Raw genomic sequence first — 25329 nt, 5'->3', positions numbered from 1 at the left:
CTGTTGCAATCCTACCTCTACCAGCTTTGGAAAGGAGGGCAAAGGAGAAGCAGAGCTGAAAATCAAACAAGTGATGGCCATGCCCCCTTAAAGGACCTTAGATCCTTTTCTATTAAATACATATACAGAGAGGGCAAACTTGCAAAACCAAAAGAATCCCTGGGCATGACAATGGCTCCAAGTGGCAAGATTTTTAGTACTGTTTACAGCACTGGCAAATTAAATGTCCTATAAGAATTAGGAACAGAGCCCGGCACAGTGGCTCATGCATATAATCTCAGCACTTTGGGAGGCTGAGGCGGGTGGATCACTTGAAGTCAGGAGTTCAAGACCAGCCTGGCCAACATGGTGAAACCCGTCTCTACTAAAATTACAAAAATTAGTCAGGTGTGGTGGCAGGCACCCGTAGTCCCAGCTACTTGGGAGGCTGAGGCAGGAGAATCGCTCGAACCCATGAGGCAGAGGTTGCGGTGAGCCGAGATTGCGCCAATGCACTCCAGCATGGGCGATAGAGCGAGACTTCGTCTTAAAAAAGAAAAAAGAATCAGGAACTGAGGACACCCTTCAATCCCAGCCTGTGGGCATTCCTAACACAAAACAATTCAGAGAAACCCAGACCCCGAGATGCCTCAGTATTTCAGCAAACTAAATGTGGTAAGGCAAGAAAGGAGAGGTCCTCCTCTCAAGACACTTGCCAAACTCCAGAACACCTGACAGTGAGAAGGCCAGAATCAGTCCTTCTTATCTCCCATGTTTTACAATCAAGACATCTTCCTCCTGAATCATTCACACTGCTAATAGAAACTGGTATGGGGGAACACACCAACTCCTTTAAGTGCAATTCCTGTAACAGACACGCAGAATGAGACAGTAAGAAACACTAAGCGGTGGTCTTCTGCCTCTAAAGGAAGTGAAATACTACTAAGTTGCTGAAAACTCTTAGAGGTGCTTCAAGGAGATGGGAGAGGAGAAATGAGGCCCCAAGTTGAAACTATTTTCTTCTTCCTCATTCTAATCCTAACTAAACTCAAAAATGTATGGATGACTAGTGGAGTCACACAGGTTCAATACAGGCTCAACAGGGCACACGATTTGGGGCATGTCACAAACCCTTGGTATTCATTTCTGTGAAATGGAGGTTAGTAGCCTGCACTTCATAAAGGTTGTAGTGAACACTAAACGAGATAATAGATGTAATTTGTCCTCAACATGACAGCACATACGCAGTTAAATGTAAGATGTCTCTTAGCCCTTTTCTCCTCACCCCACCCCACCCCACCTTTGGACTATAAACCCCTTCGGAGGCCTTATCATCCACTGCCTCCCGACCGCAGAGGCACAGGCGTCAACACTGGTCCTTATGGTCCCCTTATTGGAGTGGGATTTGTCTGAATCTGCAGGTGAAAAGCTAGAGCGGAGCCCTTCGCCAACAAAACCAAACCCAGGGAAGCGAGGATGGGTCCTCTGCCAAAAGCTTGGTGGCGTCTGTTATTCACAGTGCGTCCCCTTCCTATCAACGCACTGAGAGGGTTCGACTAGATTATTTCTGACTATCCAACTTGACGAGAGAAGCGCAAAGGTGACTACAGATGAAGAGGCTGGCAGCCGCTCCAGGAGGCTGAGGCCGTGAGGGAGTGGGAACCCTAATGGAATCAGGCCCCTCCCCGGAGGGGACAGCCGGGAACGATCTATCCTCTCCTTCTCAAGCCCTCGCATCTCAAGGCTGGGGGCTTCCCAAGGGTCCCGCCAGCCTCCCCGCCAAGCTCAAGTGGGACCAGAGGTGTTGGCAGGCGGGAAGTGGGGACCCGGGGGCACAGCCAAATACCAGAGCCCGGGCTCCGGAATGTGGTCAAAGAGGGGTCACCGGGGGAGGGGCCGGGTGGGGAGGACCTGGGGAGGGGCGGGGCTCAGGAGGGGGCAAGAGGTCGGGGTCCCCAGCTTCGGAGACTCGGGGTCCCTACCCGGCTCCCAGCCGTATGCTGAGCGCCCCCTCCAGCCGGGGTCTCCGCCGCACAGCGGGGCAGTCCCACTCCCCTTACCTGGCTCGGCTGCTCTGCCTGCTCCGAGGACGCCATCTTTCTGAGGCCTGACTAATCAACCGCCGCTGGGCGAGGTTTCTCCCAGGCGCCCTCGCTCTCGCCCTCCCGCCCAGACTAAGGTAGCCGGAACAGAGCCTGTCGATGTGGGGGACTGGGGCAGAGGGTGGAGCCCGGGTGTCCGGGTCACCTTGCATAGTTTCCGTTAAGTCTCTGCTTTCCAGGAAGATCCCAAGTCTATATCTTCTTTGCGTTGTTATATGTGTATTATTCTGGTTTTTGTGTTTTTTTTGAAATGGAGTTTCGCTCTTGTTGCCTAGGCTGGAGTGCAATGGCGCGATATCGGCTCACCGCAACCTCCGCCTCCCGGTTTCAAGCGATTCTCCTGCCTCAGCCTCCCGAGTAGCTGGGATTGCAGGCATGCGCCACCATGCCCGGCTAACTTTGTATTTTTAGTAGAGATGGAGTTTCTCCATGTTGGTCAGACTGCTCTCGAACTCCCGACCTCAGGTGATCCGCCTGCCTCGGCCTCCCAAAGTGTTGGGATTACAGAAGTGAGCCACCGCTCCCGGCCCATATTATTCTTATTGAGTTAAATCTCTGCCCATCCCCACAGTGCCATGGGCACATTTAGGGACTTGCCAATGGATGAATGCGAAGAAACTTGGAAATTAATTTTTAGACATCAGTTCAGTTCCATTCATTGAGTGCCTACTATATGCTAGGGACTTTGGTAGGCCTTGAAATAAAAACATTCAAGACTCAATCCCTACTCCCACGCCCAGGCCAAACACACATACAATTACAGTATTGTGGGGATAGGACTCGGATAAGTGTGCAGGTCTATTGGGATAACATAAAAGGGGGCATTTTGAAGAGAAGAGGCGTCTATAAAACGTCATTATTTTACACTGGTTGAATTGTTAGATTTTTTTAATTGTTAGATTTTAAATTAAATATTGGACGGGAGCAATGGCTCACACCTGTAATCCCAACACTTTAGGAGGCCAAGGCAGGAGGATCCCTTGAGCCCAGGAGGTTGAGGCTGCAGTGAACTATGATTATGCCACTGCACTCCAGCCTGGGCGACAGAGCGAGACCTTGTCTAAAAATAAGATAAGAAAATAAAAAATGAAATTATATGAAAAAGGATACATACATTAGAGTTAACCGCCAGCTCCTATTAATAGTTGTGTTTTGATCAATATAGACTGCTTAAAAGGGATGACTTAATTAATAATTCCTCCTACTAAACGCTGTTTTAAATGCCTAAACTTTTCTTGAGATAATATCTAATTTCCTCTCCCACTTTTTTTGTTTGCTTTTGCTTTTGTTTTTGTTTTTGCTTGAGACGAAGTCTTGCTCCTGACGCCGAGGCTGGAGTGCAATGGTGCGATCTCGGCCGACTGCAACCTCCGCCTCCTGGGTTCAAGCGATACACCTGCCTCAGCCTCCCAAGTAACTGGGACTACAGGCGTGCGCCATCACGCCCGGCTAATTTTTGTATTTTTAGTAGAGACGGGGTTTCACCATGTTGGCCAGGCTAGTCTCAAACTACTGACCTCAGACCATCCGTCCGCCTCGGCCTCCTAAAGTGCTGAGATTACAGGGGTGAGCCAGCGCCCCCGGGGCCCTTGCCCACGTTTTTATAAACAAAATATGAGGTGGGAGGATTGCTTGAGCCCAGGAGATCAAAACTGCAGTGAGTCATCATCGCGCCACTGCACTCCAGCCTGGGAGACAGAGCGAAAGGCTGTCTCAAAAAAAGAAAAAAGAAACAAGGAAGGAAAGTGTCCCCCGAATGAATAAATATGAGCAGATAATTACTTCTAGTTTACATAAAATGCCCTCTTTTAAGAGAGGAACTTTTTGATCATTTTTATTACTATTCTTTTAATCTTAGATGTTTATTTTTCAGGAGGAAAAAACAAACTTTTCCATAGTAGCAGTGTTAAAACAAAGATGAATATGTTGTCAAGAGGCATCTGAACAATCTCCAACAGTGCCGAGGTTCGCGTTTCCCCTTTCCTCTCCGATACATTTGAGACTTTAATGCTTACTATATTTATTTAAGCGTTTTGTTCTGAGACCCCAAACTAATTTGCACAGTTGAAGCAGGAAATAGAATGGGTGGAAACATGCGGGTGTCTGAATTAGCATTATGCATCTCATATGCGAATAGGAATGCTCTAAAAATTCAATACAGTATACATGCGTGTGCATCGTCATGCAAAATAAGTCTCTATTGGCCTTATTTTTGAACGCGCAAATGCAGCTCCTAAAAGGTAAAAACAACTCCTAGGCTGAATCGCGCGATGGAACGAAAGCGGCTTTACACCCAGAGACTACAGTTTCCGGCATGCCCCGACGCCACACGTGATTAGCGGCAACTAGAACTACATCTCCCGGCGTGCCCTGGTCTCACGTGTGATTTGCTGTGGAGCGAACTACACCTCCCGGCAGGCTGCGGAAGGGGGTCGAGTAGAAGGACCGCCGCTCCGGCCTCCCGCGACTTCTCGAAGCCGGGCAGGTCCCACCTTGTAGAGGATGGAGGTGACCGGGGACGCCGGGATACCAGAATCTGGCGAGATCCGGACTCTAAAGCCGTGTCTGCTGCGCCGCAACTACAGCCGCGAACAGCACGGCGTGGCCGCCTCCTGCCTCGAAGACCTGAGGAGCAAGGGTTGGCTCGGGACCCCGGGCGAGGGTGTGGGGGAGCCAGGGCCGGGTGAGGACGTCCGGCGGGGGCGAGGCGGGGTCAGGAGAGGCGACTTGGGGATTCTTGTATCTCGGGTGGAGCCTTGGGACAGAAATGGTCCGAGTGGGCATAGCGATTTACAGATTTATGGCGCTTGAGCGTAATTAATCTCGTGTGAGACTCCACGGTGGTGGGAAGAGAGCCAGGAAGCAATGTGCAAATGAAGCCAGACTCGGCTTAGGTCTCTTGCCTGAAATCACTCCGATGTTGGACCAAACGGACCCCATTGGGTTCCTCCCACTCCGGCACACTTAGGTGGTACCAGAACCCCCAGCTGAGCCCACGGCGGGGTGGGGAGGGGTTTCCACCGTCCGCTGTGGCAGGAACCTATGCGGGAAAGAGGGAGCTGCTACTGACCATTTCTGGAGGTCCAGACAAGGAATGTGAGTTGTAAGTGACGGAGCCGACGGAAGTTCCGAGCCCGGCCCCATACCTTTACCAGCTGCTTGGCCTTGCACTTAACCATCTCTCAACCCTCAGTTTTCTCATCAGCAAATTGGGTATAATACTTATAGCCCTGCTTCAAAGCATTGTTGGGTCTCTCAAATAAGATGATATATTTAAGTGACTTGCAAGTCTTATTAGCCGGTAGCAACAAATTGCTTGCCCAAAGAAGTTTTACAGGTTAAATGTGTGAGCCAGCCCCAGGCATGTAGTCACAGTGTGTGTCAGAGGGCACAGTTGCTTCCTCTCAATCACCAACAGAAATCATATGGAAATTTTCAGAGACCCACGAACAGCCGAAGCATTATAAATGCTTTGGTGGCATGGATTTTGCATATAAGCATTTATGTGTTTTTTTCCTGACATCAGATTACTTTACTTCTAATTCCCCTTCAGTGCCTTGGCTGGATGTGCGTGGCACAGAGGCTGGTGTTCTCTGCAGTCCAGCCCATACATGCCTTGCTGTTCTATTGGGTGGTAGACAGCACCGCTGAAGGATATTTGTAGTCTCTTGGCTATTTCTGATCACTCCAGTCCCGTCAGTATTTGAAGCATTGCTGTCGCTAAATGGGATAGTACAGACCTGTCCTGGAGAAAGCCTCTCCGCCAATGATAATGATATAAAAGCTGCTGATAGAAGCTTCCACTTCTTTTATACTTTCCCATAGGTTAGAAAAGAAGCTGCTAAGGAAGATACTGTAAAGAACAAAAAGCATTTTCTTTCTTTTTTTTTTTTTTTTGAGACGGAGTCTTACTCTGTCGCCCAGGCTGGAATGCAGTGGCGCTATCTCGGCTCACTGCAAGCTCCGCCTACCGGGTTCACTCCATTCTCGAGATGCCTCAGCCTCCCGAGTAGCTGGGACTACAGGCGCCCACCACCAGGCCTGGCTAATTTTTTGTATTTTTTAGCAGAGACGGGGTTTCACCATGTTAGCCAGGATGGTCTCGATCGCCTAACCTCGTGATCCGCCCGCCTTGGCCTCCCAAAGTGCTGGGATTACAGACGTGAGCCACCGCGCCTGGCCTTTTTGGTGTATTTTTTGTTACACGTAGGAGAATTTAAGAGGACAACTGAGGGCTGGGTGCAGTGGCTCACACCTGTAATCCCAGCACTTTGGGAGGCCGAGGTGGGCGGATCACGAGGTCAGGAGATCGAGACCATCCTGGCTAACACAGTGAAACCCCGTCTCTACTAAAAATACAAAAAATTAGCCGGGCGTGGTGGTGCACGCCTGTAGTCCCAGCTACTGGGGAGGCTGAGGCAGGAGAAAGGCGTGAACCTGGGAGGCAGAGCTTACAGTGAGCCAAGATAGCACCACTGCACTCCAGCCTGGGCGACAGAGGGAGACTCCGTCTCAAAAAAAAGAAAAAGAGGACAACTGAATAAATGAATGAGAGACTGCTTGTTTGCAAGGAATCAAACCAGACTTTGCTTGGTTGTTCATTCCAGTAAAAACTCAAATGCCAACCGTACATGAGTTTAGAGTAGCTGGAGTAAACATACTTTCAGGAGCCAAACTTTGTGGGTTTAAATCCCAGCTTTGCTACTTACTGTGTGATCTTGGACAAGTTACTTAAGCTCTCTGAGCCTTGGGTTCATCATCTATAAAACAGAACTGGGCCGGGCGCGGTGACTCACGCTTGTAATCCCAGCACTTTGGGAGGCCGAGGCGGGTGGATCATGAGGTCAGGAGATCGAGACCACGGTGAAACCCCGTCTCTACTAAAAATACAAAAAATTAGCCGGGCGTGGTGGCAGGCGCCTGTAGTCCCAGCTACTCGGAGAGGCTGAGGCAGGAGAATGGCGTGAACCCGGGAGGCAGAGCTTGCAATGAGCCAAGATTGCGCCACTGCACTCCAGCCTGGGTGGCAGAGCGAGACTCCGTCTCAAAAAAAAAAAAACAAAAAACAGAACTAATAAAAGTACCTACTTTACAGGACTATTATGAGATTAAATACTGTATATGAAAAGCACTTAGGCCAGGCGCGGTGGCTCATGCCTGTAATCCCAGCACTTTGGGAGGCCGAGGCAGGTAGATCATTAGGTCAGGAGTTCCAGACCAGCCTGGCCAAGATGGTGAAACCCGTCTCTACTAAAAATACAAAAATTAGCCAGGCACGGTGGCCAGTGCCTGTAATCCCAGCTACTTGGGAGACTAAGGCAGAGAATGCTTGAACCCGGGAGGCAGAGGTTGTAGTGAGTCAAGATCGTACTACTGCACTCCAGCCTGGGCGACAGAGTGAGACTACTCTCAAAAAAAAAAAAAAAAAAAAAAAAAGAAAGAAAGAAAGAAAGAAAGAAAGAAAGAAAGAAAGAAAAGCACTTAGGGCTAGGCACAGTGGCTCACGCCTCTAATCCCAGCACTTTGGGAGGCCAAGGCGGGTGGATCATGAGGTCAGGAGTTCGAGACCAGCCTGGTCAACATGGTGAAACCACATCTGTACTAAAAATACAAAAATTAGCCGGACATGGTGGTGCACACCTATGATCCCAACTACTCGGGAGGCTGAGGCAGGAGAATCACTTGAACCTGGGAGACAGAGGTTTCAGTGAGCGGAGATCGCACCACTGCACTGCAGCCTGGGTAACAGAGTGAGACCCTGCTATAAAAAAAAAGAAAAGAACACTTAGAACAGAATCAGGCACGTGATGAGTGTTCTATTAGTGCTAGAAGTGATGATTGTTATTCTAGTTATTACCTACCAGGAGTTTTCTGCTCAGCTCTGGAGCATACATACTTGAGATGCAGGGACAGATGTAATTTCCTTATAGTTATTTGTCATTTGCCAAATATTTTATTCTTTTCAGCCTGTGACATTCTGGCCATTGATAAGTCCCTGACACCAGTCACCTTGGTCCTGGCAGAGGATGGCACCATAGTGGATGATGACGATTACTTTCTGTGTCTACCTTCCAACACTAAGTTTGTGGTGTTGGCCAATAATGAGAAATGGGCATACAACAATTCAGGTAAGAAACTCTAGCCATATATAAGACGGCCTATGCAGTACAGCATCCGTCATGATTACTTTCACTGCACAGACAATTGCCATTTGTCTGGCTTTTTAAGCATTTGTTCAGCAAATATTTACTGAGCACTTTCTATGTGCCAGACATGGTGCTGAGTCCTGGGGATAAAGATGAATGAGGCCAGGCACGGTGGGCAGATCACCTGAGGTCAGGAGTTTGAGACCAGCCTGGCCAACATGGCAAAAGCCCATCTCTACTGAAAATACAAAAACTAGCTGCGCATGGTGGCAGGCACCTGTAATCCCAGCTACTTGGGAGGCTGAGGTGGGAGAATTGCTTGAACCTGGGAGGTGGAGGTTGCAGTGAGCTGAGATTGTGCCACTACACTCCAGCCTGGGCAATAGAGCGAGACTCTGTCTCAAAAAAAAAAAAAAAAGATGAATGAGACATGGGCCCAGTTCTCAACTAACTTATGGACAGACAGCAACTAAAATGCAGCCTGGCAGGGAGTTCAGTGCTGCAGGCTGCAGTCCGGCTATTTAGGTCTGGATCCCGGCTCTACCATTTACTAGCCAGGTGACCTTGTGCAAATTACATAACCTCTCAGTGCCTTGTTGACATAATAATTATAGAACCTGTCCCCTAAGATTGTTGTAAAGATAATATAGTACATATCAAACCAGGGTTTCTCAATGATACTGTTAACATTTGGGGCTGGAGTTGTGGAGAGGATGCTTTGTGTGTGATAGGGTGTTTAGTAGCATCCTAGATGTTACGAACCTCCCGCCACAACTGTGATAACCAAGAATAAATGACTCCAGATATTGTTAGATGTCTCCTGGGGAGCAAAATTGCTCCCATTTGAGAACCACTGGTACGAAGCATTTAGATCTTACCTGGCACATAGTTAAGGACTCAATAAATGTGACCTGTCCCTGCCATCATCATCATCACAGCAGATATAAAGGGGACTAACATTGGTGACCAAGGATCAAGAAGTGTCTTGAGAGGGGGATTAGTTTTAGGGAGGGTCTTAAAAAAAATCGTCCTGAAGTGTGCCACAGAATTGAGGAAGTCATCCTACAGCAGTGACCCTACCAGCCACCTTTGTACTCAGGCCTAAGGGACAGCAATCAATGGCTACAGCTCCCCCAGTTAAAGAAGGGACCAATCCCCAAGCACCAGAGAAATGCTGGCACAAATGACTATTTTCATATAAAAAACAGGACACACCTGGACACACAGAAACCAAAAAGGGAAGTGTGATTGGATTCCGTGTAGGTGTGACCACACATTGGGTTTAAATGGCTTCTTTCTATGGAAGAATACAGAGCCATTGCACACAGAAATAAAGATGAAAGAGGGTCAGGCGCGGTGGCTCACGCCTGTAATCCCAGCACTTTGGGAGACTGAGGTGGGTGGATCACTTGAAGTCAGGAGTTTGAGACCAGCCTGGCCAACATGGTGAAACCCTGTCTCTACTAAAAATACCAAAATTAGCTGGTCATGGTGGTGGGCACCTGTAATTCCAGCTACTTGCAAGGCTGAGGCAGGAGAATCGCTTGAACTCGGGCAGTGGAGGTTGCAGTGAGCCAAGATCATGCCACTGCACTCCAGCCTGGGCAACAGAGTGAGACTCTGTCTCCAAAAAAGAAAAAAAAAAAAGATGAAAGAAGAGGGAAAATCAAGGTCCTAGATGGATATTGGCTCTCCTGTGAATCCTTGAGATAAGATGCTTCTTTCCCATTGAAATTAATCTAGATCCTCAAGAGGTCTGTGTGTGCTGGGGGAGGAGGTGAAAACAGCACTTCAGGTTGTTCTGTGCCTGGCATTTTCTCCCATGTGTCAGATGGAGGTACAGCTTGGATTTCCCAAGAGTCCTTTGATGTAGATGAAACAGACAGCGGGGCAGGGTTGAAGTGGAAGAACGTGGCCAGGCAGCTGAAAGAAGATCTCTCCAGCATCATCCTCCTATCAGAGGAGGACCTCCAGGTAAGCCTCCTCCACAACCTGCAGCAATGCTCATCCGGCCTCTGCCCCCCGCCCCAGCACCTTCTTAGCTTCCATACTTGCCATAGCAATTTCTTTGTTTTAATCTTAATTTTTAAATAATTCTTAAATTACAGCTAAGATTTTTCATCTTCTCATTCTTACCTAGAGTAATTTTTGAACCCTCGTCACGAAGCAGAATTAGCTGTGGATTTTTTTTTTTTTTTTTTTTTTTGAGACACAGTCTTACTCTGTTGCCCAGGCTGGAGTGCAGTGGTGCAATCTCAGCTCACTGCAGCCTCCACCTCCTGGGTTCAAGCAATTCTCCTGCCTCAGCGTCCCGGGTAGCTGGAATTACAGGTGCACACCAATATGCCCGGCTAATTTTGGTATTTTTAGTAGAGACAGTGTTTCATCATGTTGGCCACGCTGGTCTTGAACTCCTGAACTCAAGTGATCCACCCGCCTCGGCCTCCCAAAGTGCTGAGATTATAGGCATGAGCCACTGCACCTGGCCAGATTTTTTTTTTAATACAAATGCCTGGGATCCACCCTAAACCTAATTAGGTGGACGCTGGGGTCAGGGATGCCCTGCTAGAGAATGTAGCGTTGGAGTAGCTGGCTTCACATCCCAGCGCTATCACCACAACTTTGAGCCAGTAGCCTAGCTTCTCTCCTTGTGTTTTCTCTCTAGTAAGATTGGGATAGGCCAGGTAGAGTGGCTCACGCCTGTAATCTCAGCACTTTGGGAGGCCGAGGCGGGCAGATCACAAGGTCAGGAGATTGAGACCATCCTGGCTAACATGGTAAAACCCCATCTCCACTAAAAATACAAAAAATTAGCCGGGCGTGGTGGTGGGCACCTGTAGTCCCAGCTACTCGGGAGGCTGAGGCAGAAGAATCGCTTGAACCCGGGAGGTGAAGCTTGTAGTGAGCCGAGATTGCACCACTGCACTCCAGCCTGGGTGACAGAGCGAGACTCCGTCTCAAAAAAAAAAACAAGATTGGGATAAAAACAGTATGTTTTCATTCAAAAAAAATGTCTCTTTGAGACAGGGTCTTGCTTTGTCACCCAGTGCAGTGGCATGATCATAGCTCACTGCATCCTCGACCTCCTGGGCTCAAGCCATCCTCCCACCTCAGCTTCTCAGGTAGCTGAGACTGTAGGCTTGCACCACCACACTGCGCTATTTTTTCTTTTTTCTTTTTTTTTTTTAAATTTCTGTAGGCCAGGTGCAGTGGCTCATACCTGTAATCCTAGCACTTTGGGAGGCCAAGATGAGCAGATTGCCTGAGTTCAGGAGCTTGATGTGGTAAAACCCTATCTCTACAAAAATTAGCTAGGTGTGGTGGCATGTGCCTGTAGCTCCAGCTACTCAGGAAACTGAGGCAGAAGGATCACTTGAGCCCAGGTAGTCAAGGCTTCAGTGAGCCATGACTATACCACACCAACCTGGGCAACAGAGCAAGACCCCGTCTCAAAAAAAAAATGAATAAATAAAGCCAGGCGCAGTGGCTCGCACCTATAATCCTAGAACACTGGGAGGCCGGGGTGGGTAGATCACGATGTCAAGAGATCAAGACCATCCTGGCAAACATGGTGAAACCCCGTCTTTACTAAAAATACAGCCGGGGACGGTGGCTTATGCCTGTAATCCCAGCACTTTGGGAGGCCGAGGAGGGTGGATCACAAGGTCAGGAGTTCAAGACCAGCTTGGCCAAGATGGTAAAACCCCGTCTCTACTAAAAATATAAAAATTAGCCAGGCGTGGTGGCAAGCACCTGTAATCCCAGCTACTCAGGAGGCTGAGGCAGGAGAATCACTTGACCCGGGAGACAGAGGTAGCAGTGAGCAGAGATCACGCCACTGCATTTTAGCCTGAGAGACAGAGCAAGACTGTGTCTCAAAAAACAAAAAAATACAAAAATTAGCTGGGCGTGATGGCGTGTGCCTGTAGTCCCAGATACTCAGGTGGCTGAGGCAGGAGAATAGCTTGAACCGGGGAGGCGGAGGTTGCGGTGAGCCGAGATCACATCATTGCACTCTAGCCTGGCAACAGAGCAAGACTCAGTCTCAAAAAAAATTAATTAATTAATGTTTTATAGAGAGGAGGTCTTCACATGTTGCCTAGGCTGGTCTTGAACTCCTGGACTCAGGCAGTCCTCCCACCCTGGCCTCCCAAAGTGCTGGGATTATTGATATGAGCCTCTGTGCCTGACCCAAAAAATATTTATTGAGCCCCATCCTGTGCCTGTCGTGGTTCTATGCACTGGGCGTGCAGTGGCGAACAAGCCAGACACAGTCTCTGCTCTAACGGTACTTGTATTCTGATGAAGGGAGGCAGAAAACAACAGGAAAGCGTATCAGACAGTGGTATGCAGAGAGCAGTGGAGGCTACTCTAGATTGGAACACGGAGGAAGGCCTCTTTGAGGAAATGATTTCTTGGTGTTTTTTGTTTTGGTTTGTTTTGAGACAGAGTCTAGCTCTGTCACCTAGGCTGGAGTGCAGTAGTGCAATCTCAGCTCACTGCAACGTCTGCCTGCTGGGCTCAAGCGATCCTCCCACCTCAGCCTCCCAAGTAGCTGGGACCACAGGCATACTCCACCATGCCTGGTGAATTTTTATATTTTTGGTAAAGACAGGGTTTCACATGTTGCCCAGGCTGGTCTTAAACTCCTGAGCTCAAGCAGTCCTCCTGCCTCGGCCTCCCAGAGTGCTGGGATTATAGGTGTAAGCCACTACACCCGACCCTTCTTCCCAATTTTAACACTAGAAGAAAATTAGAAAATTGGCCAGGCGCAGTGGCTCACACCTGTAATCCCAGCACTTTGGGAGGCCGAGGCGGGTGGATCACCAGGTCAGGAGATCGAGACCATCCTGGCTAACACAGTGAAACCCCGTCTCTACTAAAAATACAAAAAATTAGCTGGGTGTGGTGGCGGGCGCCTGTAGTACCAGCTGCTCGGGAGGCTGAGGCAGGAGAATGGCGTGAACCTGGGAGGCGGAGCTTGCGGTGAGCCAAGATCGTGCCACTGCACTCCAGGCTGGGCGACAGAGTGAGACTCTGTCTCAAAAAAAAAAAAAAAAAAAAAGAAAATTAGAAAAATTACGTGCTTTTCTCTTGACTGTCTGCCAACTATCATAGTAGGCAACTTTGGGAAATGGATGCAATGAGTTCTGAAATGGATGTATTTGAGAGGTAGAACACCATGTTTAGAAAGTCCTTGTAGGCCGGGCGTGGTGGCTCACACCTGTAATCCTAGCACTTGTAGGAGGCCAATGTAGGTGGATCACCTGAGGTCAGGAGTTCGAGACCAGCCTGGCCAACATGACAAAACCCTGTCCCTACTAAAAATACAAAAATTAGCTGGGCTTGGTGGCACACGCCTGTAATCCCAGCTACTCGGGAGGCTGAGGCAGGAAAATTGCTTGAACCCAGGAGGCGGAGGTTGCAGTGAGCTGAGATCACACCATCGCACTCCAGCCTGGGCAACAGAGCAGACTCCGTCTCAAAAAAAAAAAAAAAAAAGTAAGTCAGAAAGTCCTTGTAGATTTCTAAGCGTCTGTGTTTGTTTGTTAGATGCTTGTTGACGCTCCCTGCTCTGACCTGGCTCAGGAGCTACGTCAGAGTTGTGCCACCGTCCAGCAGCTGCAGCACACACTCCAACAGGTGCTTGACCAAAGAGAGGAAGTGCGTCAGTCCAAGCAGCTCCTGCAGCTGTACCTCCAGGCTTTGGAGAAAGACGGCAGCCTCTTGACAAAGCAGGAAGGTAGGACTCTCTGCAGGCAGAGTTACTCTGAGAATTCAGGGCTGATGGAAGCGTCCCTCGGGAGGACACTATTTGTGATGCAGCCAGAGCCATTGAAGCCACGGCTGCTGGGATGTGGGAAGGGCACGTTTCTCTCTTGCCCGGCCAGTTATTCTGGCTAGTTGGTCATGTGGCTGTGTGGTCACACCACGTGTGATCTCTGTCTCGTATCTCCTTTGCAGAGTCCTTTGGTGAGGGGGTGGATGCAGTAGACACGGGTATCAGCAGAGAGACCTCCTCGGACATTGCGCTGGCGAGCCACATCCTTACTGCACTGAGGGAGAAGCCTGCTCCAGAGCTGAGCTTATCTAGTCAGGATTTGGAGGTGGGCGGAAACCAGGGTCACTGAGCTACAGAGGATGACAGGCCCTGGGATGTAGTAGTATCGTGCAGAGGCGTGTGGGCCCTTTTGTTCACCTCTGCAGACTGAATCCTAGCTGCCAATTTGCCTATTATATGCCAAAGCATTTGCAAAAATCTTATTAATCTAAATCGAAATAGCTTTAAAGAGAAAAGCATACACTTCCTCAGATCATCAAACAGACTCTGGTCCAAGGTTGGTAATGAAATGACTGTTCCTGACAGGGAGGAATAGCGAGGCCCAATCTTCTGAGATGGCTTCTGGGTCTTTCCGTGGTCAGAGAAGATCTATAGTCCGTCCTGAGGTCTGTCAGTGTCACAGGAAAAGGCAAACTTGAGGGGATTATCGCCTGCTGGCTAAGACCAGGGAACTAAAAGCTTGAGGAAGGGAACCCGCCAGGGTGGGTGCTACTTCTGATTCATTGTCCTTGTCCCTGTCACAAGTACCTCCCTATTGTAGATAGAAGGGAAGGAAACTGTTGACTTGAGCTTGGCTAAATTTCCTGAAGGTGGAGGACCTTAGAGTTGCTCCAAGTAAACTTTCCAAGGACTTCTTCCTGTTGATGTTGTAAGAAAAGGCCCACGCTTGGCCGGGCACAGTGGCCCACGCCTGTTAATGCCAGCACTTTGGGAGGCCGAGGCAGGTGGATCACCTGAGGTCAGGAGTTTGAGACCAGCCTGACCAACATGGTGAAACCCCGTCTCTACTAAAAATACAAAAATTAGCCTGGCATGGTGGTAGGAGGCTGAGGCAAGAGAATCACTTGACCCAGGAGGTGGAGATTGCTGTGAGCCAAGATCGCACCACTGCACCCCAGCCTGGGCAACAAGAGTGAAACTCCATCTTAAAGCCCATGGCAGGCTGGGTGCAGTGGCTCACGCCTATAATCCCAGCACTTTGGGAGGCCGAGGCAGGTGGATCACGGGGTCAGGAGATTGAGACCATCCTGGCGAACATGGTGAAACCCTGTCTCTACTAAAAAAAAATACAAAAAAATTAGCCGGGCATGGTGGTGGGTGCCTGTAGTCCCAGCTACTTGGGAGGCTGAGGCAGGAGAATGGCGTGAACCTGGGAGGCAGAGCTTGCAGTGAGCCGAGATAGTGCCACTGCACTACAGCCTGGGCGCACAGAGCGAGACTCCATCTCAAAAAAACAAAAAGCCCGTGGCAATTGATGGTAAAGGAAACCCAGCATTTCAGTGTAAAGAGGTAACATAAACAGATACTGCCTCATCGCACTCCCCAAAAGAGAGTCAGGAGAGCAGCAGGAGAGGCGCACAGAAGGCCCAGTTCTCAGGGGTTCTTATTCTTGCTGCAGTTGGTTACCAAGGAAGACCCCAAAGCACTGGCTGTTGCCTTGAACTGGGACATAAAGAAGACGGAGACTGTTCGAGAGGCCTGTGAGCGGGAGCTCGCCCTGCGCCTACAGCAGATGCAGAGCTTGCATTCTCTCCGGAGCATCTCGGCAGGCAAGGCCTCACTACCTGGAGACCTGCAGAATCCTAAGCGAGCCAGACAGGATCCCACATAGCAGCAGCGGGAAGTGTGCCAAGGAAGCTCTGTGGCGTTGTGTTATTGGTAGACACCCTCAGCCTCATCATTTGACTACCTATGTGCTACTCTACCCCCTGCCTTAGAGCACCTTCCAGAGAAGCTATTCCAGTTCTCAGCATATGCCCTTCCACCAATTTTTTTTTTTTAGCCCCACCAGCTTCAGGACTTCTGCCAATTTTGAATGATACAGCTGCACCAACAATATCCCACCTCCTCTGATTACATATTACGTTCTCTGTTCAAAAGTAATTGGCAGTGATTGGCCGGGCGCGGTGGCTCACGCCTGTAATCCCAGCACTGGGAGGCCAAGGGGGGCGGATCACGACGTCAGGAGATCGAGACCATCCTGGCTAACACGGTGAAACCCCGTCTCTACTAAAAATACAAAAAAATTAGCCAGCCATGGTGGCGGGCGCCTGTGGTCCCAGCTACTCGGGAGGCTGAGGCAGGAGAATGGCGTGAACCCAGGAGGCGGAGCTTGCAGTGAGCTGAGATTGCACCACTGCACTCCAGCCTGGGCGACAGAGTGAGACTCCGTCTCAAAAAAAAAAAAAAAAAAAAAAAGTACTTGGCAGTGACTATGGGTGCACTGCCTAACATTTAGCCCTGCCCCATATGGAACAAGTTAAAAAAAAAAAAAAAAAAAAGCCGGGCCGGGCACGGTGGCTCACACTTGTAAGCCCAGCACTTTGGGAGGCCGAGGTGGGTGGATCACGAAATCAGGAGATCGAGACCATCCTGGCTAACACAGTGAAACCCGTCTCTACTAAAAGTACAAAAAATTAGCTGGGCATGGTGGCAGGAGAATTGCTTGAACCGGGGAGGCAGAAGTTGCAGTGAGCCGAGATTACGCCACTGCACTCCAGCCTGGGCGACAGAGTAATACTCTGTCTCAAAAAAAAAAAAAAAAAAAGGGCAGGCACCACAGTGGCTCGCACCTTTGATCCCAGCACTTTGGAGGCTGATGCAGGCGGATCACCTGAGGTCAGGAGTTCAAGACCAACCTGGCCAATATGGTGAAACCCCGTCTCTACTAAAAATACAAAAATTAGCCGGGCATGATGGTGGGTACCTGTAATCCCAGCTACTCGGTAGGCAGAGATTACAGTGAGCTGAGAGCACACCACTGCACTCCAGCCTGGGCGACAGAGTGAGACCCCGTATCTCAAAAAAAAAGTTTTGTTTGTTTTTTTGGGATGGAGTCTCACTTTGTCACCTAGTCTGGAGTGCAGTGGCACACTTTCGGCTCACTGCAACCTCCACCTCCCAGGTTCAAGCAATTCTCCTGTTTCAGCCTCCCAAACAGCTGGGATTACAGGCGCGTGCCACCGTGCCCGGCTAATTTTTGTATTTTTAGTAGAAACAGGGTTTTGTCACGTTGGCCAGGCTGGTCTCAATCAAACTCCTGACCTCAGGTGATCCACCCGCCTCAGCCTCCCAAAGTGCTGGGATTACAGGTGTGAGCCACCACCCCTGGCCAGAAAAAAAAGTTTTTAAATAAAGTAATTGTCAGCTTAGGCAACATAGCAAGACCCTGTCTCTACAAAAAAAAATTTTAAGTTAGCCAGGCATGGTGGCACTGACCTATAATCCTAGCTACTCTGGAGGCTAAGGTGAGAGGATTGCTTGAGCCCAGGAGCTCAAGGCTGATCATGCCACCTTACTCCAGCCTGGATGATAGAGTAAGACCCTACTTTTCTTTTTTTCTTTTTTTTTTTTTTTTTTTTTAAAGGTAATTGTCAAGGGCAATGAAAAGAAATGGTCATATTTCCAACTCACGATAATATCCTTATTCTGAAGATAGTACTGCAGAATTTTAAGCAGAGATAGTGATGAAGACGGTGACATTATAGAGTGTTAATTATGGCCACAAACTTGTTTCTCCAGTTAATGAATTTTTTTATTTGCTTGTTTAAAGATACATACTAAGCTTGTAGACCATAGGGACATACGGAGAGTCCATTTCTAATATCTAATTCAGTATTGCAAAATTATATCTCACCACTGTGAAACTCTTCAGTTTTCTAATTGCTTTATCAGCAGGGGATATAAAAGGTCATTAAAGCAATTTCCACGTGCTGTGACTCCAAGTCTCTGCGTGTGAAGCAGAGCAAGCCTGGTTTGTCCTCCTGTCTCCATACAGACGGCTTCTGCAGGTTTGGTAATCTACAGTACACTCCTTGCAGGGAAAAGGTGATGAGTTATCATGGACTTACTTGACCATTCTTTATGCATGCTTAGAGGAAAACAATACTATTAAGGGATTCATTGGCTAGTTATTAAGTAAAGAAATATCACAATAGGCCGGGCACAGTGGCTCACACCTGTAATCCCAGCATTTTGGGAGGCCGAGGTGGGCAGATCACCTGAGGTCAGGAGTTCGAGACCAGCCTAGCCAACATGGTGAAACCCCATCTCTACTAAAATTATAAAAAATTAGCCGGGTGTAGTGGTACACGCCTGTAGTCCCAGTTACTTGGGAGGCTGAGGCACGAGAATTGCTTGAACCAAGGAAGTGGAGGTGGAGGTGAGCCAAAATTGTGCCACTGTACTCCAGCCTGCAACAGATTGAGACTGTCACAAAAAAAAATAAAAGAAGTATCACAATATGTCACAATAGGCCAGGCGCAGTGGCACACACCTGTAATCCCAGCACTTTGGTAGGCCGAGGCAGACGGATCACCTGAGGTCAGGAGTTTGAGACCAGCCTGGCCAACGTGACAAAACCCCGTCTACTAAAAATACAAAAATTAGCTGGCCGTGATGGTGGGCACCTGTAATCCCAGCTACTCGGGAGGCTGAGATATGAGAATCACTTGAACCCAGGAGGTGGAGATTGCACTGAGCTGAGATCCTGCCACTGGGCTCCAGCCTGGGTGACAGAACGAGACACTGTCTTAAAAAAAAAAAAAAAAAAAAAAAAAAATTATCATAGTAAGTCCTAGGGTAAAGATGGGGATACAGAAAACAATTAAATAGAACAAAAACAACTGTTTCCTTTTCCTGTGATTCAAGGAGGGCTTAGACCTTCTACTCAGCATCCTTTTCCTAATGCCCTGCATTGGCTCTTGCCCCAATATTTCCTTTTTTATAGATTATTTTGTAATGTGTCCTTAATTATCCTTTAATAGAAGCCACTGCTGATAAGCTACCTACACTCATACTTACAGAAGCATCAATATAATGCCCCAAATGTACTATTTCAGGGCAAAAAGGAAAATAATTTCCAATAAAGTGGCATGTGTTTCACTGTCAGATGCTTGCACTTAAGCACGGAATCGCTGTGCATCCGACAGAGGCTGACTGGCACATGGGGCACGGGGGTTGTCAGCTCAAACACCGTCAGCAGCGTTGCCCTTGGGAATGGGATTTGCCAGAACAGTAAATGTATCTGTCCTTGATTTACAAAGTAGCTACATTCCCAGGAAATCCAGGGTATGTTAAAACTCACCATGTTCCCAGGCTGGTCTCAAACTCCAGGCCTCAAGCAGTCCTCCCACATCAGTTTCCCAGAGGTGGGATTACAGGCATGAGCCACCACACCCAGCCAGAATATTTTATTTCTGCCAAACACACAGAGCATTCGTTGACTCGTCTGGGCGCTGGCGTTGGTATTCTGTACTTGAAGCAAGCCCACCTAGCGGCTGAATTGGGTGGATAATGGAAAATGTCCTGTGGATGTGGGAGTGAGACAAACCGGCTTGAGTCTAACCTGTCAGGTAGTCTAAGGCTCCAAGCTTGAAAGGGTTAAATGAAGTACTATATTTGTTTTGCTTTGTTTTGTTTTGTTTGAGGCCTCGCTCTGTTGCCCAGGCTGGAGTGTAGTGGCACAATCTCTGCTCACTGCAACCTCCATCTCCCAGGTTCAAGCGATTCTCTTGCCTCAGCCTCCAGAGTAGCTGGGATTACAGATGCCTGACACCACACCCAGCTAAGTTTTTTTTGTATTTTTAGTAGACACAGGGTTTCACCACGTTGGCTAGGCTGGTCTCAAACTCCTGACCTCAAGTGATCCACCTGCCTTGGCCTCCCAAGTGCTGGGATTATAGGTGGTGAGCCACCACGCCTGGCCTAAATGAAGTACCACATGACTGACCGACCTGGGGAACATAGCAAGACCCCATCTCTACAAAAATTTAAAACATAAAAATTAGCCAGGTGTAGTGGCACATGCCTGTAATCCTAGATACTCAGGAGGCTAAGGCAGAAGGATCACTTGAGCCCAGGAATTCGAGGCTGCAGTGAGCTGTGATCGTGCCACTGCACTCCACCCTGGGTGGCAGAGTGAGGCCATGTCTCAAAATAAATAATCCAATCCCCCCCAAGAAAGGAATGAAGTGCTATCATGAGAAAAATCCTAGTACCTAACATATAGTAGACAGTGGAGATTGGTTCTCTTTCGTTTCTCAGGGGCAAACAGATGGGGTGCTGGAGTCCTCTATCAAAGAGTGAGTAGGGCAAAGACCTTAATCTGCGAACTCTATCCCAGATGTGTAATGAATGTGGTCACAAACATTGTCCCATTACCATTTACCTTCCCTATAACCACTGTGCCACCAGCCTTGTAGAATAGACACATAGGAGCACAGCAACACATCTAAAACTAGGAGCAAGAGAGAGCAGGGCATGCCTGTTCTCGTGGTAGGAGAAAAGACTGTCAAAGAAAGCAGCGGGAACTAATGAACTTTACATTAGCCATATTCCATTCTTTCAACTTAAGTCAAATGTCGGTCCTCATGAGGCAATTGGCTTTGACAGGAGTTATGCTAATTACCACTTACCAACCTTTAATTTCTGGGTAAAAGCAAAAGAGAAAAACTAATGGATTTTTCATTTTCCAGAGAGACAAGAATAAAATAATAGTAGTCTGTAGAAAAAAGAAAACCTGCATCAATTACAAGAATTATTAATGTATCTTTAATAACCAGATTATTTAGTGGTTTAATTTCCTAATTACCTGTTCAAGCTTTTTTTTTTTTTCTTTTTCACCTTGAGGGTTTTTGTCCATTATGTTTGTGGAGTTTTGCCTTAAATCATTTTGGCTGCATCTTATACACCTTGTGGTTTTTAAGGACCTTGGACATGATCTAGTCTGAACCCCCATCCACTGCCTGAGTCCTCCCAATAGCTCTGACAGTGAGGGCCTCCATTCTGTGTGAGAGCCTCCAGCCAGAGGGACAGACGCCCTCCCCAGGAGCTGCACTGCATTTTCAGGTTGCAGAACCTTAGAGTTGGCAACTTGCTCAAATGAGATCAGACAACACTCGTGCAATTACAAGGTTACAAGGAAATGAACAGGTTAATGCATAGATAGTGGATTTTCTTTGCTCTTTTCTTTTCTTTTTTTTTTTTTTTTTTTTTGAGACAATCTTGCTCTGTCACCCAGGCTGGAGTTCAGTGGCTCTATCTCAGCTCACTGCAACCTCCACCTCCCAGGTTCAAGGGATTCTCCTGCCTCAACCTCCGAAATAGCTGGGATTACGGGAGTGTGCCACCACCCCCAGCTAATTTTTGTATTTTTAGTAGGGATGGGGTTTCTCCATGTTGGCCAGGCTGGTCTCAAACTTCTGACCTCACGTGATCCACCGTCCTCGGCCTCCCAAAGTCCTGGGATTACAGGCATGAGCCACCGCACCCGGCTGTATTTTTCAGTGTCATGTTATAAGAACTGTCACCCCCAGGCTGGGCACAGTGGCTCATGCCTGTAATCCCAGCACTTTGGGAGGCTGAGACGGGTGGATCACGGGGTCAGGAGATCGAGACCATCCGAGATAAAGTGGTGAAACCCCGTCTCTACTAAAAATACAAAAAACTTACTTAGCTGGGCACGGTGGTGGGTGCCTGTAGTCCCAGCTACTCGGGAGGCTGAGGCAGGAGAATGGCATGAACCCGGGAGGCGGAGCTTGCAGTGAGCCGAGATTACACCACTGCACTCCAGCCTGGGCAACAAGCGAGACTCAGTCTCAAAAAAAAAAGAGAAAAAAAACTATCACCCCCAAAATTGTAGCTTTTCCTCCAGACTGATTATTTTAATAAGACAAATAAGTTTTTTTAATTACAAATGCAAAATGGGAAAGAGAAATTACTATTTTTACTAGCATTATAAGAAGTTACAAATAGCCCAGGGGTGGTAGGTACCACAGTGGCTCATGCCTGTAGCTGTAATCCCAGCTACTCAAGAGGCTAAGGCAGGAGAATTGCTTGAACCCGGGAGGTGGAGGTTGCAGTGAGCCGAGATCGCCATTGCACTCCAGCCTAGGCAACAACAGCAAAACTCCCTCTAAAAAAAAAAAAAAAAAAAAGTGTGTGGCATCCCCTTACTCAGCCCAAGTCTCTCTGTTGCTCTTGCTCTCACTGTGTGATACACTGGGTCCTACTTGGCTTTTTGTAATGATTGGCAGCTTCCTGAGGCCTCACCAGAAACTGAGCCGATGCCTGGTGCCATGCTTTTTTTTTTTTAAGTAGAGATGGGGTTTCACCATTTTGGTCAGGCTGGTCTGGAAGTCCTGACCTTGTGATCCGCCTGCTTCGGCCTCCCAAAGCGCTGGGTTTACACGCGTGAGCCACCGCGCCTGGCCAGGTATTTATAGCAGCACAAGAACGGCCTAATACATTCCAAATGAAACCTATCTCTCTACGGAAGACGCTACCGTTTTTAAGATGGGCTGCCCCTGGCCAGGCGCGGTGGCTCATACCTGTAATCCCAGCACTTTGGGAGGCTGAGGTGGGTGGATCACAAGCTCAGGAGATCGAGACCATCCTGGCTAACACAGTGAAACCCCGTCTCTACAAAAAAATAGAAAAAATTAGCTGGGCATGGTGGCGGGCGCCTGTAGTCCCAGCTACTCGGGATGCTGAGACAGAAGAATGACGTGAGCCCGGGTGGTGGAGCTTACAGTGAGCCGAGATCACTCCACTGCACTCCAGCCTGGGCGACAGAGGGAGACTGTCTCAAAAAAAAAAAAAAAAAAAAAAAAAAAAAGATGGGCTGCCCCTTCAACAGGTGCTGCTTAAATCAAGGTATCTCCCCTGAGCTTCCCAGTCTGAGTTTCCTAAAGCCTGGAATCCTTTGCTGTCAGCCCTGAAATAGGAAAACTGAGTGCCTGTCATCCTTCATTCCTCCTCACCAGTTAAGGAGCTGTTCTGGTGCCAAATCCTGGACAAAATAACAAGAGAATGAACTTGAAGTTGCCCAGGGCCTGATTACCCACATCTACACACCTGACTCTACTGAACTACAGAAAAGTCCACCAAAAACCAGGTGGTGGGAAATTACCATTTTACCCTGATTTATTAATCACAAGCATATTCATCTGGTCTAACATGCAGTTGACGCCAGTTAATGTTGTATTAAGTCCCCTGAACTAAGGTAGGCTTAGACTTGAATTTCCTGGCAGTAGCACTAGTAGAGCCTCATTATCCTACAGATAACCACTTAGTTAAAAGGTAAAATCCCTAAAGTCTGTATGGATGACCCCAATTTATTTTATTTTTTGAGACAGAGTCTCACTCTGTCGCTCAGGCTGGAGTGCAGTGGCACAATCTTGGCTCACTGCAACCTCTGCCTCCTGGGTTAAGGCGATTCTCCTGCCTCAGCCTCCCAAGTAGCTGGGATTACAGGTATGTGCCACCACGCCTGGCTAATTTTTTGTGTTTTTAGTAGAGACAGGGTTTCACCACATTGATCAGGCTGGTCTTGAACACCTGACCTCAGGTGATCCACCCACCTCGGCCTCCCAAGGTGCTGGGATTACAGGTGTGAGCCACCATGCCCAGCCCCTATTTTATCTTATTTTACTATTATTTTTGAGACAGAGTCTCGTTCTGTCACCCAGGCTGGAGTACAGTGGCATGACCTCAGCTCACTACAACCTCCGCCTCCCAGGCTCAAGTGATTCTCGTGCCTCAGCCTCCCAAGTAGCTGGGATTACAGGCGTGCACCATCACACCTGGGTAATTTTTGTATTTTTAGTCAAGACGGGGTTTCATTATGTTGGCCAGGCTGGTCTCAAACTCCTGGCCTCAAGCGATCTGCCTGCCTCGACCTCCCACAGTGCTGGGATTACAGGCATGAGCCACCGCGCCCTGCTGACCCCAATTTAAAAACTGAAAAACACTAAGCATGGCTTCTTTCTAGAAAAATCTTAAAAAAAAAACAACAAAGTTCTGGAAGGTTAGCTGGCCTTTCAGGCAGGCATCTTCCACCAGTGCACTGACCCAATTCCTGGTCTCCCAAAGCTGCTGTGTTTTGAAACGTGGATACTATTGTCTCTTCCATCACATCATACTTTATTCAGCTAGTAATTATGAATATGAGCTCAGCTCGGCAGAAAACAATGGAATGGTCAGCAGCCATTCTCAGGGGGTCCGCTCCCCTGGTGTCCAGAGAAGAGAATATTCTCGTGTCCTCCAGCCAGCCTTTGCTGGTTTTCCCAATAAAGTTTAGCATCTAAAAACCTTCATGGCCGGGCGCAGTGGCTCACGCTGGTAATCCCAGCACTTTCTGAGGCCAAGGCAGGTGGATCACCTGAAGTCAGGAGTTCGAGACCAGCCTGACCAACATGGAGAAAACCCGTCTCTACTAAAAATACAAAAATTAGCCAGGTGTGGTGGTGCGTGCCTGTAATCCCAGCTACTCGGGAGGCTGAGGCAGGAGAGTCACTTGAACCTCGGAGGTGGAAGTTGCAGTGAGCTGAGACCGTGCCATAGCACTCCAGCCTGGGCGACAAAAGCGAAACACCATCTCAAAAAAAAAAAAAATTTAGCCAGGCATGGAGGCGCATGCTGTAGTCCCAGCTACTCAGGAGGCTGAGGCAGGAGAATCACATGAACCTGGGAGGCGGAAGTTGCAGTGAGCTGAGACTGCACCATAGCGCTCCAGCCTGGGTGACGGCTAGACTCTGTCTCAAAAAAAAAAAAAAAAAAAAAAAAAAAAAAAAAAAAAAAAAAATTCTGTGGGTAGACTTCATTCCTCCCAAAGCAAATCTGAAGCTATAATCCATGAAAAGATTGCAACCCATTAAGCTACTAATTAAAACTGGTAGGTAACAGCAAGTTTGAGTGTAAGTTTCATAGGCATGTCAGCATGTTTTCTGTTTAATAAGTTTTAAAATTAATTTCAGCTAAAACATGAGGAATAATCATTTTGCTCTTCGAGCCTGATGTTAAAAATTTGCTTTTAATGTGAGGGAAATATTTTTTAAATTAGACAATTCATATCAATTCATAAGCTGAAATAAGATGTTATTCTGAATTCTTAATTATGTAGCCTTTAGCTATTTTATTTTAAATCAAAGACAGAGCTTCCCAGCACCATAAGGAACGTCAGAAGGAAAGCCCAGTGCCCGCACTCAGCACAGTCCAGTCAAACCACAAAAAAATCTTTGTCAAAGATGTTCACTTTGGG

At 48.1% G+C, this 25329-nt stretch overlaps 2 protein-coding genes across 2 annotated transcripts in view; one reads left to right on the top strand and one right to left on the bottom strand.

Moving 5' to 3' along the window:
• Positions 1-2100, bottom strand: part of PEX14 (peroxisomal biogenesis factor 14) — a 155093-nt gene extending 152993 nt beyond the window's left edge. Inside the window, exon 1 of the mRNA XM_003274236.4 lies at positions 2040-2100. Coding sequence (XP_003274284.2) covers positions 2040-2075 — 36 coding nt within the window. The 5' untranslated portion in view covers positions 2076-2100. The remainder of the gene's footprint in view (positions 1-2039) is intronic.
• A 2358-nt stretch (positions 2101-4458) lies between these two features.
• DFFA (DNA fragmentation factor subunit alpha) lies at positions 4459-16550 on the top strand. The gene is made up of 6 exons (XM_003274238.4): positions 4459-4719; positions 8048-8209; positions 10059-10201; positions 13781-13970; positions 14192-14334; positions 15688-16550. The coding sequence occupies exons 1-6, from the start codon at positions 4584-4586 to the stop codon at positions 15898-15900; spliced, it is 987 nt and encodes a 328-aa protein (XP_003274286.1). The 5' UTR covers positions 4459-4583; the 3' UTR covers positions 15901-16550.
• Positions 16551-25329: the final 8779 nt, after the last annotated feature.

Source organism: Nomascus leucogenys, chromosome 24 (genome assembly GCF_006542625.1).
Source record: "Nomascus leucogenys isolate Asia chromosome 24, Asia_NLE_v1, whole genome shotgun sequence".
NCBI classification, from domain to species: domain Eukaryota; kingdom Metazoa; phylum Chordata; class Mammalia; order Primates; family Hylobatidae; genus Nomascus; species Nomascus leucogenys.
This window is presented reverse-complemented; position numbering and strand designations above follow the sequence as displayed.

Bases quoted from the DNA above. Each gene is read 5' to 3' on its own strand.
- DFFA (XM_003274238.4), top strand. From the start codon at position 4,584: ATGGAGGTGACCGGGGACGCCGGGATACCAGAATCTGGCGAGATCCGG. The intron at 10,202-13,780 runs GTAAGCCTCCTC...TTTGTTTGTTAG, and splicing joins TATCAGAGGAGGACCTCCAG to ATGCTTGTTGACGCTCCCTG. The intron at 14,335-15,687 runs GTGGGCGGAAAC...TTCTTGCTGCAG, and splicing joins TATCTAGTCAGGATTTGGAG to TTGGTTACCAAGGAAGACCC.